Source organism: Trichomycterus rosablanca, chromosome 6 (assembly GCF_030014385.1).
Source record: "Trichomycterus rosablanca isolate fTriRos1 chromosome 6, fTriRos1.hap1, whole genome shotgun sequence".
Lineage (NCBI taxonomy): Eukaryota > Metazoa > Chordata > Actinopteri > Siluriformes > Trichomycteridae > Trichomycterus > Trichomycterus rosablanca.
This window is the reverse complement of record NC_085993.1, coordinates 48,307,915-48,327,414: the sequence shown is the minus strand read 5'-3', so window position 1 is coordinate 48,327,414 and position 19,500 is coordinate 48,307,915. Positions and strand designations below refer to the sequence as shown.

The 19,500-nt window shown below is 38.6% G+C and overlaps 1 protein-coding gene across 1 annotated transcript in view; it reads left to right on the top strand.

Annotated features, from left to right (window-relative positions):
* The first annotated feature begins 14,168 nt into the window (after nucleotides 1–14,168).
* The window catches only part of il23r (interleukin 23 receptor), a 30,425-nt gene continuing 25,093 nt past the window's right edge, over nucleotides 14,169–19,500 (top strand). Inside the window, exons 1-3 of the mRNA XM_062998163.1 lie at nucleotides 14,169–14,232; nucleotides 16,186–16,458; nucleotides 17,549–17,691. Coding sequence (XP_062854233.1) covers nucleotides 14,169–14,232; nucleotides 16,186–16,458; nucleotides 17,549–17,691 — 480 coding nt within the window. The remainder of the gene's footprint in view (nucleotides 14,233–16,185; nucleotides 16,459–17,548; nucleotides 17,692–19,500) is intronic.

The window sequence follows — 19,500 nt, the reverse complement described above, 5'->3', positions numbered from 1 at the left end:
AGATTTTGGATGCAGCCCTCGGCTTCTATACGTCACCTGCCCACAGCGTGAAACACAGTGAGCTGTATATAGTTGTATGGATTGAACGATGCCTTGATGCGAAAAATTTGAATCGATGATTTTTAGTAATGGAATTACTCGAGTTTCTCGAGGAATCGTTTCAGCCCTAATGAGTACTACAAAATTTAGTCAATTGGGAACAGGTGAATATTGTCATGCTCAAGTCTGTATTGTCAGTCGTTTATTTATTTAGGAGGGAGATGGCCTGTGGGAAGAAACTGCTCTTGAATCTGGAATCTCTGGGGGAATATGAGTGTTAATAATGTTGTTGCCATCAACATTATTAACATTATTAACTTTATTCTTTACTGATGTTACAGGTGCTAAACAATCAAACCCTCACTGCACAGCAGTAGGGTAATTGTGTACATGTCACAAATAAAATATCTTTACATTTACATTTTCTGCATTTAGAAGACGCTTTTATCCAAAGCGACTTACAGTTTAAGCAATTGAGGGTTAAGGGCCTTGCTCAGGGGCCCAACAGTGGCAACCTGGCAGTAGTGGGGTTTAAACCAGGAACCTTCTGCTCACTAGTCCAGTACCTTAACCGCTGGGCTACAGCTGCCCTAAAACACAGCTTCTTTACATTTTCAGCATTTGAGCAGACACTTTTATTCAAAGCGACTTACAGTACCATGACAGTATATTTTCTAAGCAATTGATGATTAAGGGCCTTGCTCAATGGCCCAACAGTGGCAACCTGGCAGTGGTGGGGCTTGAACCAGCGACCTTTCCATTACAAGTCCAATAACTTAACCACTAGGCTACAACTGCACAACAATATTTACTTTGTACAAAATGTTCATGGTGCACTTGCGTTACAGATATAAGTGTTGCATTTTTGGGTAATCATAATTAAGTTTTAAATTGCTGTTCAAACCTCTGTATTTTTATTTCATTAGTTTTATATTCCCATTTTTATTTTTTCTTACTTTCTCATTTAAATTTCATTTTTTAATAAAGAAAAATCAGCTATTACTTACTCAGCAACCTCCTGTAAGGTTTTCAGTCAGACAGTGATCAGCCAGAACATTAAAACCACCTCCTTGTTTCTACACTCACTGTACATTTTATCAGCTCCACCTACCATATAGGAGCACTTTGTAGTTCACCACAGAGCAGGTATTATTTAGGTGGTGGATCATTCTCAAGAATGGTGGATCATTCTGTCTAATAGAGTGGACAGTGAGTGGACACGGTGTTTAAAAACTCCATCAGCACTGCTGTGTCTGATCCACTCATACCAGCACAACACACACCATGTCGGTGCTAATGCTACGAACATTTTGGGTTAGAGCGATCTTTTTCAACTTAACGTACAAACAAATTTCGGATTACGAACTGAAATTTGCGAAACACGTGATGTCACAAACAAGTTGACTCCGACCGTCTCTCTCTCTCTCTCTCTTTCTCTCTCTCTCTCTCTCCCTCTCTCTCTTTATATATATATATATACAGTACAGGCCAAAAGTTTGGACACACCTTCTCATTCAATGCGTTTTCTGTATTTTCATGACTATTTACATTGTAGATTCTCACTGAAGGCATCAAAACTATGAATGAACACATGTGGAGTTATGTACTTAACAAAAAAAGGTGAAATAACTGAAAACATGTTTTATATTCTAGTTTCTTCAAAATAGCCACCCTTTGCTCTGATTACTGCTTTGCACACTCTTGGCATTCTCTCAATGAGCTTCAAGAGGTAGTCACCTGAAATGGTTTTCCAACAGTCTTGAAGGAGTTCCCAGAGGTGTTTAGCACTTGTTGGCCCCTTTGCCTTCACTCTGCGGTCCAGCTCACCCCAAACCATCTCGATTGGGTTCAGGTCCGGTGACTGTGGAGGCCAAGTCATCTGCCGCAGCACTCCATCACTCTCCTTCTTGGTCAAATAGCCCTTACACAGCCTGGAGGTGTGTTTGGGGTCATTGTCCTGTTGAAAAATAAATGATGGTCCAACTAAACGCAAAACAGATGGGATGGCATGTCGCTGCAGGATGCTGTGGTAGCCATGCTGGTTCAGTGTGCCTTCAATTTTGAATAAATCCCCAACAGTGTCACCAGCAAAACACCCCCACACCATCACAGCTCCTCCTCCAAGCTTCACAGTGGGAACCAGGCATGTGGAATCCATCCGTTCACCTTTTCTGCGTCTCACAAAGACATGGCGGTTGGAACCAAAGATCTCAAATTTGGACTCATCAGACCAAAGCACAGATTTCCACTGTCTAATGTCCATTCCTTGTGTTTTTTGGCCCAAACAAATCTCTTCTCCTTGTTGCCTCTCCTTAGCAGTGGTTTCCTAGCAGCTATTTGAGCATGAAGGCCTGATTTGCGCAGTCTCCTCTTAACAGTTGTTCTAGAGATGGGTCTGCTGCTAGAACTCTGTGTGGCATTCAACTGGTCTGTGATCTGAGCTGCTGTTACCTTGCGATTTCTGAGGCTGGTGACTCGGATGAACTTGTCCTGAGAAGCAGAGGTGACTCTTGGTCTTCCTTTCCTGGGTCGGTCCTCGTGTGTGCCAGTTTCGCTGTAGCGCTTGATGGTTTTTGTGACTCCACTTGGGGACACATTTAAAGTTTTTGCAATTTTCCGGACTGACTGACCTTCATTTCTTAAAGTAATGATGGCCACTCGTTTTTCTTTAGTTAGCTGATTGGTTCTTGCCATAATATGAATTTTAACAGTTGTCCAATAGGGCTGTCGGCTGTGTAGTAACCTGTCTTCTGCACAACACAACTGATGGTCCCAACCCCATTGATAAAGCAAGAAATTCCACTAATTAACCCTGATAAGGCACACCTGAAAACCATTTCAGGTGACTACCTCTTGAAGCTCATTGAGAGAATGCCAAGAGTGTGCAAAGCAGTAATCAGAGCAAAGGGTGGCTATTTTGAAGAAACTAGAATATAAAACATGTTTTCAGTTATTTCACCTTTTTTTGTTAAGTACATAACTCCACATGTGTTCATTCATAGTTTTGATGCCTTCAGTGAGAATCTACAATGTAAATAGTCATGAAAATACAGAAAACGCATTGAATGAGAAGGTGTGTCCAAACTTTTGGCCTGTACTGTATATATATATATATATATATATATATATATATAGTGAGCGGAGAGTGGTTTTTGGTGTTTTCTTTATATTTTGTAAAATTCTATATTAAAATGGTCCCAAAGAATGTGCAGAGGAAGTGCAGTGGTGAGAAAATGAACTTTTCTCAGAGGGAACAGTGAGAGAGAGAAGAAGGAAGGAATTACACCTACAAAATACAACACAATTGAAATAAAGTAGGAAATAATAGAGAAATATGAGAGTTGTTGTTGTTTCTAGTAGATACATTTTATATAAAAAAAAAGGAAATGTATTATGGTGTATGGTACAGCACACGTACAGTACTGAAATGTGATGTGTGTTATTTATGTACAGTACTGCTGTGTATTGTTGTTTATTATTGCTTATTACAGTAATGTATATTCTATAATTTAAGATTTAAGGGAAAATATACTTGTATTTATAACAAAAAAGACAATTTAAGACATTAGAAAGGTTAGGTAAGGGGGGTGTTTGGGAGGTCTGGCACGGATTAATTCTATTTACATTATTTCTTATGAGAAAAATAGGTTTAACTAACAAACATTTTGACTTAAGAACAGCCCTTCGGAACCAATTAAATATTTGTAAGTCAAGGGTCTACTGTATCTGCTTTAAATAAACCCAATTATCAATTACATTTTGGTAAATTGCCGACTTAAGTATCTAAGGGGCAAATTACTTCTTTTGATGTAGGCGCAGTCAGATATTTGTTGTAAAAGTAAAACAGAATTAGAATTAGAATTGCCATATATCAAGGGCCATGTATGGTGTTTATCAAGGTCTGCCATTAGGACAGTTTTTACTGTACATGTTTCCGCTCAGGCAGCTAAAATAGGGTTACAAAGCCAAAAATTTATTTTGCCTGGAGGTGTTTCATTAAAGACTGTTGCCTAGCTCAACTTCAAAGCGTACGCTGCTTTTGTTTTTTTCATCAGAGAATTCAGGTCAATAGACCACATAACCTTTCATAATAAGGGACTTTTTCAGCTAGGACAAAATGGTTTTGTATAAGTGATGTAACTGCTGAAGTTTTTATATACTGTACCTGTCTCTATTATACATCAGTCTGTATAGCGCAAAATTAAAAACTGTCACAGTATGACAAGCTGCTCATGGCACCTGCGACAACCTAGAACAAGCTGCACTGAATGAGCAGCACCCAACCCCACCAACTGGCACTGCCCATGCTCAGAGTGAATCCAAATGTCGTGCCTACTCCAAAAAGGAGGGCAGCTTGCTCATCCAGGGCAGTTCTGTTGTGAAGGGCAAAAAATGCAGTGACACTGGCTGACTTCCCAGGAAGAAATAAAGAATACAGGCATCTGCTCTGGCAGAAAACCACACCCGATTGAGCCTTGCATCATGGTTGCAAGATTGCCAACAGAGGAGCCAGCAACTCTATGAGGAAGAAACACTCTCAGAAAATAAATAGAAACACTCCCATATGGAGCAAATGCAAGATACACTTTCAAATAATTACATGGACAAGGTCAAACAAGAAAAAAAAAGCTAAATTAGATTTCTGTTGAGTTTTTTTATGTACAAAAAAGATGAAAAAATGCAATACACACAGGTATTATAGATTTCTTCCCAAAAGTGCAGATTGGGAAAATTGCACTACCTTGTAGGAAGTGAGCTATTCTTTACTTCTATACTCAGCAGTCAAAGAAACACACAAGCATAGACTCTACACATGACTAGACTCAGTGCAGTTTCAGAATCAGAATCAGAATACTTTATTGATCCCAGAGGGAAATTGCAGTTTTTACAGTAGCACCCATTTATGTTGGAAGAATAAACACTCTGCTAGCTTAAAACAAAGAAAAAAGTTTGGTAAAATTAGTAGTTCTACAATTACTGACTGTAGTCCATCTGTTGCTTTGTTAGCCCCCTTTTATGCTGTTCTTGAAGGGTCAGGACCCCACAGAGTAGGTGTTATTTAGGTGGTGGATCATTCTCAGCACTGCAGTGACACTGACATGGTGGTGGTGTGTTAGTGTGTGTTGTGCTGGTATGAGTGGATCAGACACAGCAGCGCTGCTGGAGTTTTTAAATACCGTGTCCACTCACTGTCCACTCTATTAGACACTCCTACCTAGTTGGTTCACCTTGTAGACGTAAAGTCAGAGACGATCGCTCATCTATTGCTGCTGTTTGAGTTGGTCATCTTTGAGACCTTCATCAGTGGTCACAGGACGCTGCCCACGGGGCGCTGTTGGCTGGATATTTTTGGTTGGTGGACTATTCTCAGTCCAGCAGTGACAGTGAGGTGTTTAAAAACTCCAGCAGCGCTGCTGTGTCTGATCCACTCATACCAGCACAACACACACTAACACACCACCACCATGTCAGTGTCACTGCAGTGCTGAGAATGATCCACCACCTAAATAATACCTGCTCTGTGGTGGTCCTGTGGGGGTCCTGACCATTGAAGAACAGCATGAAAGGGGGTTAACAAAGCATGCAGAGAAACAGATGGGCTACAGTCAGTAATTGTAGAACTACAAAGTGCTTCTATGTGGTAAGTGGAGCTGATAAAATGGACAGTGAGTGTAGAAACAAGGAGGTGGTTTTAATGTTATGGCTGATCGGTGTATGTAATCATTAATTTAAAATACTTTGGTAAATATGTTACAAAAGCATGACATGAAGTATCTTAATGTGAAAAACACCAGTTAAACCGCCAAGCTAGGTTCATGAGTCAAACATGGCTGAAGTAGGATGATAGTCTCCTTTCATAGATTTTTAATACAACCATGAGTAAAACCAAAAAACAGCACTTATTTCCCTTGGAATTACCCATGATATGAGGCCGAAAGTTCTAATCTAAGCTGTTTGTCATTAAATGTGAGAATGTAATTAATTCACTTACAATATTAGTTTGCCACTATTGTATATCATTTAGAAATGTCAGTTTATAAAACTAACAGCCATATATCCTGATAAAAAGGATCAGATAACTAAGAGGATGTGAAAATAATTTTGACTTTAAGTTTAGATAACCATCAGAAAAGGTTCAGCTTTGAAGCAACTGAGCAGATTACATCATATACAGAGGTGTTATGTAGGATTGGAGGGGGTGCACTGAATACTAAAGGTTGCAAACATCTTTAGCTAAACTATACAAAAGGGGGCAACAAAATTTTCATCATTTATCAGATTTAAAATGCACATATCCACTCCAGTGGTGCAGTTGCAGCAAGAAGGCTGGGTTTGATTCCTTGATCAGCCTATTGTGTGTGTGTGTGTGTGTGTGTGTGTGTGTGTGTGTGTGTCCTTTGATGGACTGGTGACCTTGAGTCCGAGGTCTCAATTAACCCGGGTCTTATGAGTCCTCTGATTGGCTGCTGCTAAGTACACAAGGCGAGTGAGCAGACTCACCGAAACACCGCAGACTCAGATGGTTTGGCTGAACAGACTTCAGTCCGTGAATCTAAGTAATAAATTAATTATTCCAATAAACAAGTGGTTAAACACACTGCTGTTCAGTATGTGACTGATTTTATGCACATGCTATTATTATTATTGCTATTATTATTATTATTTTTATTATTATTATTATTATCAGTAGTAGTGGTATAGATTAGTAATGCAGCATATTTTTATATTTTTAAAACAAAATATAGTTATATTATTATTAAAATGCAAATGCTTACAGGCTACTTTAGGACTGTACCACTTAAGGAGTATCATAGTCCCCATGGTAAATTATTGACTGTTTGTTTTGGTGCCACTGTGGCTGCCTGACTGGGTCAAGTTACCATGGCAATTTGTTGTTGACCATCCCCCTTGAACCCTTGACCCATTAATATACACATCTGATTGGTAGGTGAGTCCACCCCCCTCTCCCCCATAATCAAGATTCCACTTAGAAAAAAGTGTCAACTTGTCACTGACAAGAGAAGTGTGAGGTGCCAAGAGAATTAGGAGAGAAGGATTTATTTACAGAAGATGAGTGGATGGAAGACAAGTGATATTTGGATGCATTTTCATGCAGTAACTCAATCGCAATCAAGATGTCAGTACAAGTGACTCAGGTAAACCGGATCACATTACTGAGTGACTCAGATTAACCCGAGTCCATAAAAGGAACCACTATTCATTCACACGAATTTACCACCACTACTTTTGACCAATGAATCAGATTCACCAGAGGCTCTGACCAGGATAAAGTGCTGGTAAAACAGACAATGAACGAATGAATGAATGAATGAATATCCACTTTCTATTTACACACAGTGTATTTTTGATTTGTACATACAGTGGGGCCAAAAAGTATTTAGTCAGCCACTGATTGTGCAGGTTCTCCTACTTAGAAAGATGAGAGAGGTCTGTAATTTTCATCACAGGTACACTTCAACTATGAGAGACAAAATGAGAAAAAAAAATCCAGGAAATCACATTGTAGAATTTTTAAAGAATTTATTTGTAAATTATGGTGGAAAATAAGTATTTGGTCAATAACAAAAGTTCAACTCAATACTTTGTAACATAACCTTTGTTGGCAATGACAGAGGTCAAACGTTTCCTGTAAGTCTTCACTAGGTTTGCACACACTGTAGCTGGTATTTTGGCCCATTCCTCCATGCAGATCTCCTCTAGAGCAGTGATGTTTTGGGGCTGTCGCTGGGCAACACGGACTCCACAAATTTTCTATGGGGTTGAGGTCTGGAGACTGGCTAGGCCACTCCAGGACCTTGAAATGCTTTTTACGTAGCCACTCCTTCGTTGCCCGAGCGGTGTGTTTGGGATCATTGTCATGCTGGAAGACCCAGCCACGTTCCATCTTCAATGCTCTCACTGATAGAAGGAGGTTTTGGCTTAAAATCTCACGATACATGGCCCCATTCATTCTTCCCTTAACACGGATCAGTCGTCCTGTCCCCTTTGCAGAAAAACAGCCCCAAAGCATGATGTTTCCACCCCCATGCTTCACAGTAGGTATGGTGTTCTTGGGTTCTTCTTCTTCCTTCAAATACGACGAGTTGAGTTTTTACCAAAAAGTTCCATTTTGGTTTCATCTGACCACATGATATTCTCCCAATCCTCTTCTGGATCATCCATATGCTCTCTGGCAAACATCAGACGGGCCTGGACATGTACTGGCTTAAGCAGGGAGACACGCCTGGCACTGCAGGATTTGAGTCCCTCTCGATGTAGTGTGTATACTGATGGTAGCCTTTGTTACTTTGGTCCCAGCTCTCTGCAGGTCATTCATCAGGTCCCTCCGTGTAGTTCTGGGATTTTTGCTCACCGTTCTCATGATCATTTTGACCCCACGGGATGAGATCTTGACCCCAAGGGAGATAATCAATGGTCTTGTATGTCTTCCATTTTCTTACAATTGCTCCCACAGTTCATTTATTCACACCAACCTGCTTGCCTATTGTAGATTCACTCTTCCCAGCCTGGTGCAGGTCTACAATTTTCTTCCTGGTGTCCTTCGACAGCTCTTTGGTCTTGGCCATGGTTGAGTTTGGAGTCTGACTGTTTGAGGCTGTGGACAGGTGTCTTTTATACAGATAACGAGGTCAAACAGGTGCCATTAATACAGGTAATGAGTGGAGGACAGAAGAGCTTCTTAAAGAAGAAGTTACAGGTCTGTGAGAGCCAGAAATCTTGCTTGTTTGTTATTGACCAAATACTTATTTTCCACCATAATTTACAAATAAATTCTTTAAAAATCCTACAATGTGATTTCCTGGATTTTTTTTTCTCATTTTGTCTCTCATAGTTGAAGTGTGCCTATGATGAAAATTACAGACCTCTCTCATCTTTCTAAGTAGGAGAACTTGTACAATCAGTAGCTGACTAAATACTTTTTGACCCCACTGTAAGCATCTAGGTAATTAATTGCACCTGGCTGTATAATAAAATACTTTTTTAAATGAGAAGATTTCCCACTATTAGTAATTATGCTAAAGAGTAAACAACTTCTTACTGTTTTAAGGGAAAAATAAATACACAACACAGCCAATCATTAAACATTCATGTCAGTACAACTTGTTAGATAATCTTAAAGATTCTAGAAAGTTCATGGAACCAAAATGATAGAATTATAGAATTTAATCCAGGTTATATGTTCAATTTATGGCACTGACTATATTAGCTGCACCACTATGCAAACCCCACCCTGAACTATTTGCTTTACTTTATGCACCTGTTAGTAAAGAGTGTGGCTTTTATTGTGGAAACTAAAGGGCATAAAGGGTGTCCAAAAACCTGTTCATGTTGTGTGTGTCATATACAAATTAGGGATTTGTTTCTCCATCCTTTAAACAGTTATAAAGGACTAATCTAAAGACGTGTTTACATCATTAGGTGATGTGGTTGCTTCACTTTTTCTTTTTTATCGTCATAAAGGAGTGTGGTTATCATTTTCCTGAAGGTTACAGCTGCGAGGCTCAAACAACCTGTAACCAACCTTTTAAGTCTTCACCTTAACTGCACTCTATAATGCAAACAGCTTTTTCTGTGATGATGACTGTCATTTCACCCTCACTTTTAATCATAGGTTGATCTGTGACTTGAGTGGGTGGTTGGGTAAAGGGAGTTGGGTTATCAAATTAATTATAAGTTTTTCAAATAATATAAATGATATAAACATAAATATTTAAATTATTTAAGTCAAGTCAAGTCAACTTTATTTATATAGCGCTTTTTACAATAGACATTGTCTCAAAGCAACTTTACAAAATCCAGGAATTTAGAGATACCTTTACATACACATGCCTTGTAATTTATCTTAATAATATAAAAATTATAAATTTTAGCTGCTGAAGGAGTTTGGCAGTGAGCCATATTGGAGTCGAGTCCTTCTGCATTGCCATTTTTGGGGTTTTACACTTGGAACCACTCTAAATGAGCAAGTCGCCCGAGAGGTGGTGTGACAACCCCACCTCTGTCTTCTCTTTTTTGAGAACTGGGTTGTCTCAAAGGACCAGAGCAGCCTGTCATATTGTGACAATCAGTTTTCATTTCTGCACTATCTCTGTTCTGTCCACTTTTCCATTGCGGGCTGCAGATGTTTTTGTCATTCAGTTATTACTTTGTTTCTGTTATTGTGGCCACCCTTATTTTTGCAATTGGCTTCTTTTTGTTTGTTCTATGTTAGTGAAGTATTGTTGTATTTGGGTTGTTTTTCATTTTTGCTGATGCTTGCCTTCAGTATGTGCAAATTGTGCATCTGGTGCATGTAATAGAAGTAGTAGTGTATCTCTTCTTATTGACAATATTTACAGATATATAAGAATAAATATAGAAATAAGAATATTGTAATAGTTACAAATATATACAATGTATCGGTTATGGGTATATTTATTTATAGACAGTATATATATATATATATATATATATATATATATATACTGTAAATATATACTGTATATCCACACACATACAAAAAACATGTATATCAGATATAATACATAATATTAATATAATATCAGATATAGGTATGAATATAAACTATGTATATCAGAAATAAAATAAATCAGATATAGGTATGAATATAAACTATGTATATCAGAAATAAAATAAATCAGATATAGGTATGGATGACTATTATAGTGAAATAATATTGATTATAACCGATATATACATACAGGTTAACAAAAATACAAGAATTTACATTTCAAGGAGGAATATGTAGTCTTGGAAATGGCGGTACAAATGTTTGTTTGAGTTTGTTGATTCGGTTTAATGACCCCGTCGTCGTGTGGTGTTAAACAGTCTGACTGCCTGGGATACAAAAGACTTTCTCAGCCTGTCTGTAGAGCAGTACAGAGACAGCAGTCTATCACTGAATAATGCACAACCTGTCCCATTAATTAAATATTGGATATATTTTTGTTTACGAAGACAGAATGTTTTCAGTCATTTTAATAAAGGTCAGTGTTTTGGGACTTTCCCAGAGACCCTTTAAAGTGAAGGGTGAAAAGTACAAGCAATATAATACAGTAGGCTGGTTCTTCTGATATTTACTCATTCACGTTTACAGGTGACTAAGAACATGAGAAGAGATCACTGAGCAAATTTATTTCAAACTGATCTACATTATATTTATACCTTATACTCACAGAAAACTATACAGTTCAAGTCAAAAGTATACATGTGTTAGAAGAGGTAGGTCAGTCAGTCTTGGGATTTTAGTGCAGTGAAAAGCATTGTGCCACTTTCTGATTTCTTCTATTTTTTCATATTTAAACATTTAATTGTTTATTAGAATTACATGAATGTATAAGACAAAGACATCCTGAATAAAGCACATCAGTTTTTTATTGCAGTAAAAAACTCATTCAACATCAACTATCCATGTCATTGTTATTTATACTTAAGTTAGACAAGACATATCGATGGTTAATTATTAACATAAGTTAAAAAAAAACCTTTCCAACAATGCAAAGTAGACTTAAAGGTCTCAACTAGCAACGAAAAGATGAGATGAGCTTGGGCAGAAAGAACTTGCAGCATTTCTGCAAAGAATTGATGCAAGTCTTTCTCTTTCCATAACAGAATTTCAGGTTGCATTTCTTGATGCAGCATTGGACTGTGATAAGTGACAACAGTTTACAAAGTTCTCATTTGCCCATATGGCAATAGCATAAAGGTTTTGCATGCAGTGCCGTTTCTGGCCATGCTGACTGAGATTTTGCTTCTTTTCCAACTTTTTGAATGTGTGCAGGCATCAAATGTGTTCATATTTACAAAACACAATTAAGTTAGTCAGTCAAAACATTAAAAGTCATTTGTTGGTATTTTCCTCAGCTGAATTAAGGTTCAAGAAAAAATAAATCTTTATTTTCTTTCTTCATGTATTCATCTAGCTTGTTCTTAATTGAATTTAAAAACCATGTAAGGACTGCAATGGGAATTGTGTGGGGGTTTTATTGCATTAACTTAACCAAATAGTCAGATGTAGGTCTTGATTTTATTGTCATATAAACCAGCATAAACAAGAGATTTATTCATGAGAATGTGAGGTCATGAAATCTTGAGGCTGTAGGGTTTCCATGTAAATCTTTACTATGGTAAGGGGAAACAAATGGGAAAATGTCCTGTTCAATAAAAGCTATTAAGCCTTTCTCTAGAAACCTTATCAGTATTGTGTAATAAAAATAATGTAGTAGCCTCACTGGAAATTCATGCTCCTTTAACATACAGGCAGCTACTAAATGATTGGCGCCCTTGGTAAAGATGACATAAAGAAGGTAATAAAATGTCGATTTATTTTCAAACCTGAAACATACACCGAAGTAATATTACATTTACCTTAAATTGTCAGTCAGTTTATTCTACAAAAAAAGACTTAAAAAATATGCGACAAAATTGGAACCCTGATAGGAACCCTGGTTATTTGCATCTTGAACTACCAGGACAAAAGATAAAACTGAATCTTCCATGTTTTACGTTTATATTTTCGGCATTTAGTTGACGCTTTTATCCAAAGTGACTTACTTAAGAGTACTGTGTGTAATGTCTAAGCAATTGAGGGTTAAGGGCCTTGCTCAAGGACCCAACAGTGGCAACCTGGCAGTGGTTGGGCTTTCTTTCGATCAATGATTTTTTGATTACTAGTGTAGTACAGTAGACCCTTGAGTGGCCAGTGATAGCTCAGTGGTTAAGGTACTGGACTAGTAAACAGAAGGTTGCTGGTTCAAGACCCGCCACCACCAAGTTGCCACTGTTGGGTCCCTGAGCAAGGCCCTTAACCTTCAGTTGCTCATTGTGTGTAAGTCGCTTTGGATAAAAGCGTCTGCTAAATGCTGAAAATGTAAATGAGTTACAAACGGTTTACCATACGAACATTTTGGGTTAGAGCGATCTTTTTCAACTTAACATGTGTTTTTATGCACAGTACTACTGTGTATTGTTGTTTATTATTGTTTATTACAGTATTATCTATTCTATAAACAAAAAAGACAATTTAAGACATTAGAAAGGTTAGGTAAGGGGGGGTTTGGGAGGTCTGGCACAGATTAATTCTGTTTACATTATTTCTTATGGGACAAAGAGGTTTAACTAACGAACATTTTGACTTAAGAACAGCCCTTCAGAACCAATTACATTCAAATTTAAAGTCAAGGGTCTACTGTACCTTTAACTTGTTAATTAATTAAATGTACAAAAATAGTTTGATGTTTCCAAATTAAGCTTTTATTATCCCACTCCCCAGACTTAATGCCCACCGAAGAGCTGCTCTGTAATCTAAAGAGGAAAATTCTCAAAATTGAGTTTCTATAATTGAAGTAATTATAAATAATTATTAATAAATGCACTCAAATCCTTTGCTCTGAATTTTCCAATTTTATGGTTAATAAAACTTACCTTTGATTAATTATTTTCTTACTGTGTTTATATGTGTTATGTATATATTAATCTCATCAAAACATTTTAATTAACATTTTAGAAATAACAAGTATATAGCAAAACTAGGGAAAATAATAGAAGTAAAGCACTTTTACTAAGATTATCACGTTCACTCATATCGTACATTCATTGAATCATTTAAGAAGCTTGCATGTTTGTGCAGACTAAAAAAGAGGTTAATAAAATGGGACACCCACGTGCAAGAGCACAAACCTTTGAAGTCTGAAGTTTTAGGATCGGCAAAAAAGCCACAAATCTAGGTCATTGCCCCCTAAAGGGAACACCAACCCTGAGAAAGTTCTCAACATCTTGCTGCAACGCAAAAAGACATTAGAACACAGAACACAGCAGTTAGAGCAGTTAGTTTAAGCAAACTCATGGTTCAGCTTATCATGGTCTGGTTTTACTTTTTTTTCCCTTTTATCAGTAGTAACGATCCAAGACACCCACACCTATGTGTCACTGGAGAAATGCAACATCTGCGATAATCATTTCATCAAAAGAGGAAGAAAAGCAGAGTTATGGTAAGCCAACATAACGCATGTTGTTTTATAATATTTTAGAAAAGGGAATGGAAAGTAATGTTTAATTAAAATCACAATGTTTTATCTTAGAGAACATGCAAACAGAAGAGGTCTGACATGGATTTTCGCAAAGTAATCTTCCAAATTGTACTTCTATTACTCCTCAACTACAAAACCGGAGGTGGGTAAATATGTTTTAATAGTTTATATTAGGGGTATTCAATCTCTTTCACCAAAAGTTTATGTGACTGCAGGTTTTCATCCAACCAGACAGGTGAACCTAACCAGTCCCTTAAAGATCAAGAGAAACTACTTAAAGAAGTAGAATGTTATGGCTTATGTTTTTTAGTATAAGAACCTGTAGGCTTTCTGACACTTTGTTGATATGATTGGGCACCCCTTTATATATTTAATATATATCTTTTCATATTTTATGTATGCACTTTAAGAGATGGAACACATCTTGGGTGGGTGGTTGGGTGGGGTTGGTGGTATCAATATACATTTATGCTTAGCTTTCTTTAACTACTGTTGTAAAATTATTCTGGAATAATTAAAATGATATACAAAAAAAATCCTTTACATCTGTGGCATTTAGCAGACGCTTTTATCCAAAGCGACATACAGTTGTGACCATGTACAATCTAAACAGTAGAGGTTTAAGGGCCTTGCTCAGTAGTGTAGATGTGGGGCTTAAACCTGCAACCTTGTGATCACTGGTCCAGTACCTTAACCCCTGAGCTACCACCATCCCCTTTACATAATCAGAGCCTTAAAAGTGTTTAGCACCTCTAAACTATATTTTATATAGATGTTTTATTGTTTTAAACATTTCACATATAATAAGGATACATTAAAATTATTAGCAAATAAAAAGGTGCATGGATAGTGCAGCATTAAAACAAGCTAGGTTTACTCCATTAGATCTTCTCAAAGACAAATGGGAATCAGATTTTAACCAAACTATATCGGATGAAACGTGGCAAATAATAATATGGGGAATTTTCTCCTCATCTATTTGTCTAAGACTAGAGATGCATGAGTATCGATACTGGTATCAGGTATTTGCCTGATACCGCGCTCATTAACTTGTACTCGTACTCGCAAACGAGGCTCCGATACTAAACATCCGATACCGTGTGCCTAGTGCAAGTTGCTGCGTTACGCGTAGTTCACACTACACGATTTGTGCCCTGATTTTCGCTCGGCGACTGGTCGGCGCTAGATTTGCCGGCTCGGGAGCAACTCGGCGTTCGCTCGGCGATCAAAACTCGGCTCTCGATCGCTAAGTGTGAACTATCCAACAACTCGATCCGACCATGGTATCGATGCATCCCTATCTAAGACATGCAGTAATTCAATTTAAGATTGTGCATCAGCTGCACTGGACTAAGGTCAGACTCTCTAAGATTAGGGCAGACATAGATCCTACATGTGACCGATGCAGACAGGCCCTGGCCACTCTACTGCATATGTTTTGGACATGTCCAAAGCTCCATGTATTCTGGCGTACAATTTTTGAAACTTTCTCTAAAATATTTGGGAGAGTAACTGACCCATCCCCGTTTATTGCCTTGTTTGGTGTGACACCGGAGAGTGGCACCGCCAGCAAGAAAGAAATTAGTGTTATGGCCTTCAGCTCTCTCCTGGCTAGGAGACTGATACTGTTTAAATGGAAAGACTCTGCTCCACCTACATATTGCCAGTGGTTTACAGAAGTCGCTAGTCATCTCAGACTGGAGAAGATTAGATACACTGTCTGGGGGTCTACAGAGAAGACCCCCAGACACTTTGTTCCTTTTTTTATTTTCTCTTTGTTGCTATTTTTGTAAAACTGCATTAAAAACAAAATAAACAGACTTTGATAAAAAAAAAAAAAAACAAGCTAGGTTTGAATATGCTGGTCCCAAGCAGGACGAAATAAGGGGGGCTGCATCAGGAAGGGCATCAGGTGTAAAAACATTGCCAAACCAGGTATACAGACCATGAATGATCTGCGGTGGATCAGGACCATGAATGATCTGCGGTGGACCAGGACCATGAATGATCTGCGGTGGATCAGGACCATGAATGATCTGCAGATCATACGAGAGCAGCCAAAAGGGGGGGAAATAAATAGTGTCTTTTTCCACAGAATCCTACGGTGTCCAGTGTACTGGAGAGTGGACAGTGGATCAAACCATAATTTCAATCGGCACCAACCTGACCGTGAGCTGCCGATCCAACACTGTGCAATGTGGCCGTGTCTTCATCATTACACTTGAAAATGTGGAAGTTCTGCAAGAAACCAGCTGTTCCATTGTGACAACCCAGATAATTATGAGGCAGCCAAAACTCTCACTTTCCTGTTTTATTGAGCAGGAAGGGGTGCGTTCTCTGGTGTGTGGAAAAGACATTGTGGCGAACCGTAAGTTTCATTTTTATTACATATTGTTGACAAGGTTAAAAAACAAGGTAAGCTATTTTTTACCTGTCCTACATGTACTCTTGTACAAAGGGCAAGGATTTTATTGACAGTTAGCACTGACCTCCCAGCTTATTTTTACAGTGATATCATGCATATCATGTTCCTTCAATAACTGGATTAACTAAATACATGATTAACTGTTGTAATATTCTGTAGCACTAGCAGTACACTTCGTCGTGTTTTACTATGTAGTTGTGATACAGATACAATGTTAATGGTTAATTAGTTCAAAGAATAAAGCTGAATTTATTAAAAAGTTGTTGTGTCTATTTATGAAGACTCAGCGTGACACAAAACTAGACTTTGCAACATGTTGAAGTGGAACTAGTGGTTATTAGATGAATTAAAATTGTATCTACTGCATCCATGCATATGAAATACACAATTCCCTAAAAAAGATACGTGATTGGCACTAGCCATTCCTCCCAAAGACATAGCCAATCATGTCTGCATGTAGCTGCTGTAAACCAGCTGTCCACAACCTTTTTTGCACTACGGACCGGTTTCATATTAGATATAATTTCACAGACCAGTGGGGGGTGAGGGGATTTATAATAGAATAACAATACTACTCACAAATGATGGAAAATCAGTGTGAATCCTGAGCTTTTTCTGCTGCAACGAGAAGCTCCCACCTAGGGGTGATAGGAGGCAATAACACCCGAAATGGAAGCAGTGTTTTCATTGCTATTGCAGCGATCTCTAATTATTTATTCTTTCTGTACGGCCCGGTAATAAATGACCCATGAACTGGTACCGGTCTGCGGCCTGGATGGTTGGGGACCGCTGGCGTAAACAATGTCATTTATGTCTGTGTCAACCTACTTAACGTCGGTCGTTTACTTAAAAAAGCCAAAAAAGTTTTACCCATTATTTTATCAGTGCGTTCTTGTGTCCCACATCATTGTTTCAACCCTGTCTGATTACCAAAGCTTCAGACTTCTACAGAATAAGCTAATTAGTTAATATTCTACAGGACCAATAAAATAAAGAACAATAATTAATACAGTTTTTGTTTTACTCTTTGCAGAAATCCCAAGTACTCCACAAATCATGAATATTGTGTTTGCAAAAGGCTCCCTGTCCCCCACTATCCACTGGCAGAGCTCTGATGATATGGACTTACTAACACCAGTCTTGAGCATTCAAAGAGCGGACATAGCTTCAAACTGGGTAACCAGCTAAAATTTTCTTATCATTGCCAAAAATGCATTATTAGTACAGTAGACCCTTGAGTTACGAACGGTTTTCCATATGAACATTTTGGGTTACGAGCGATCTTTTTCAACTTAACGTACAAACAAATTTCAGATTACGAACCGAAATTCACGAATCACGTGGCGTCATGAACAAGTTGACTCCAACCGTCTCTGTCTCTCTCTCTCTCTCTCTCTCTCTCTCTCTCTCTCTCTCTCTCTATATATATATATATATATATATATATATATATATATATATATATATATACGGTGTATCACAAAAGTGAGTACACCCCTCACATTTCTGCAAATATTTCATTATATCTTTTCATGGGACAACACTATAGACATGAAACTTGGATATAACTTAGAGTAGTCAGTGTACAGCTTGTATAGCAGTGTAGATTTACTGTCTACTGAAAATAACTCAACACACAGCCATTAATGTCTAAATAGCTGGCAACATAAGTGAGTACACCCCACAGTGAACATGTCCAAATTGTGCCCAAATGCCCAATTCTCTCATACTGGCCACTGGATATTCAACATGGCACCTCATGGCAAAGAACTCTCTGAGGATGTGAGAAATAGAATTGTTGCTCTCCATAAAGATGGCCTGGGCTATAAGAAGATTGCTAACACTCTGAAACTGAGCTACAGCATGGTGGCCAAGGTCATACAGCGGTTTTCCAGGACAGGTTCCACTCGGAACAGGCTTCGCCAGGGTCGACCAAAGAAGTTGAGTCCACGTGTTCGGCGTCATATCCAGAGGTTGGCTTTAAAAAATAGACACATGAGTGCTGCCAGCATTGCTGCAGAGGTTGAAGACGTGGGAGGTCAGCCTGTCGGTGCTCAGACCATACGCCGCACACTGCATCAACTCGGTCTGCATGGTCGTCATCCCAGAAGGAAGCTGACGCACAAGAAAGCCCGCAAACAGTTTGCTGAAGACAAGCAGTCCAAGAACATGGATTACTGGAATGCCCTGTGGTCTGACGAGACCAAGATAAACTTGTTTGGCTCAGATGGTGTCCAGCATGTGTGGCGGCGCCCTGGTGAGAAGTACCAAGACAACTGTATCTTGCCTACAGTCAAGCATGGTGGTGGTAGCATCATGGTCTTGGGCTGCATGAGTGTTGCTGGCACTGGGGAGCTGCAGTTCATTGAGGGAAACATGAATTTTAACATGTACTGTGACATTCTGAAACAGAGCATGATCCCCTCCCTTCGAAAACTGGGCCTCATGGCAGTTTTCCAACATGATAACGACCCCAAACACAACCTCCAAGATGACAACTGCCTTGCTGAGGAAGCTGAAGGTAAAGGTGATGGACTAAACCCAATTGAGCACCTGTGGCGCATCCTCAAGTGGAAGGTGGAGGAGTTCAAGGTGTCTAACATCCACCAGCTCCGTGATGTCATCATGGAGGAGTGGAAGAGGATTCCAGTAGCAACCTGTGCAGCTCTGGTGAATTCCATGCCCAAGAGGGTTAAGGCAGTGCTGGATAATAATGGTGGTCACACAAAATATTGACACTTTGGGCACAATTTGGACATGTTCACTGTGGGGTGTACTCACTTATGTTGCCAGCCATTTAGACATTAATGGCTGTGTGTTGAGTTATTTTCAGAAGACAGTAAATCTACACTGCTATACAAGTTGTACACTGACTACTCTAAGTTATATCCAAGTTTCATGTCTATAGTGTTGTCCCATGAAAAGATATAATAAAATATTTGCAGAAATGTGAGGGGTGTACTCACTTTTGTGATACACTGTATA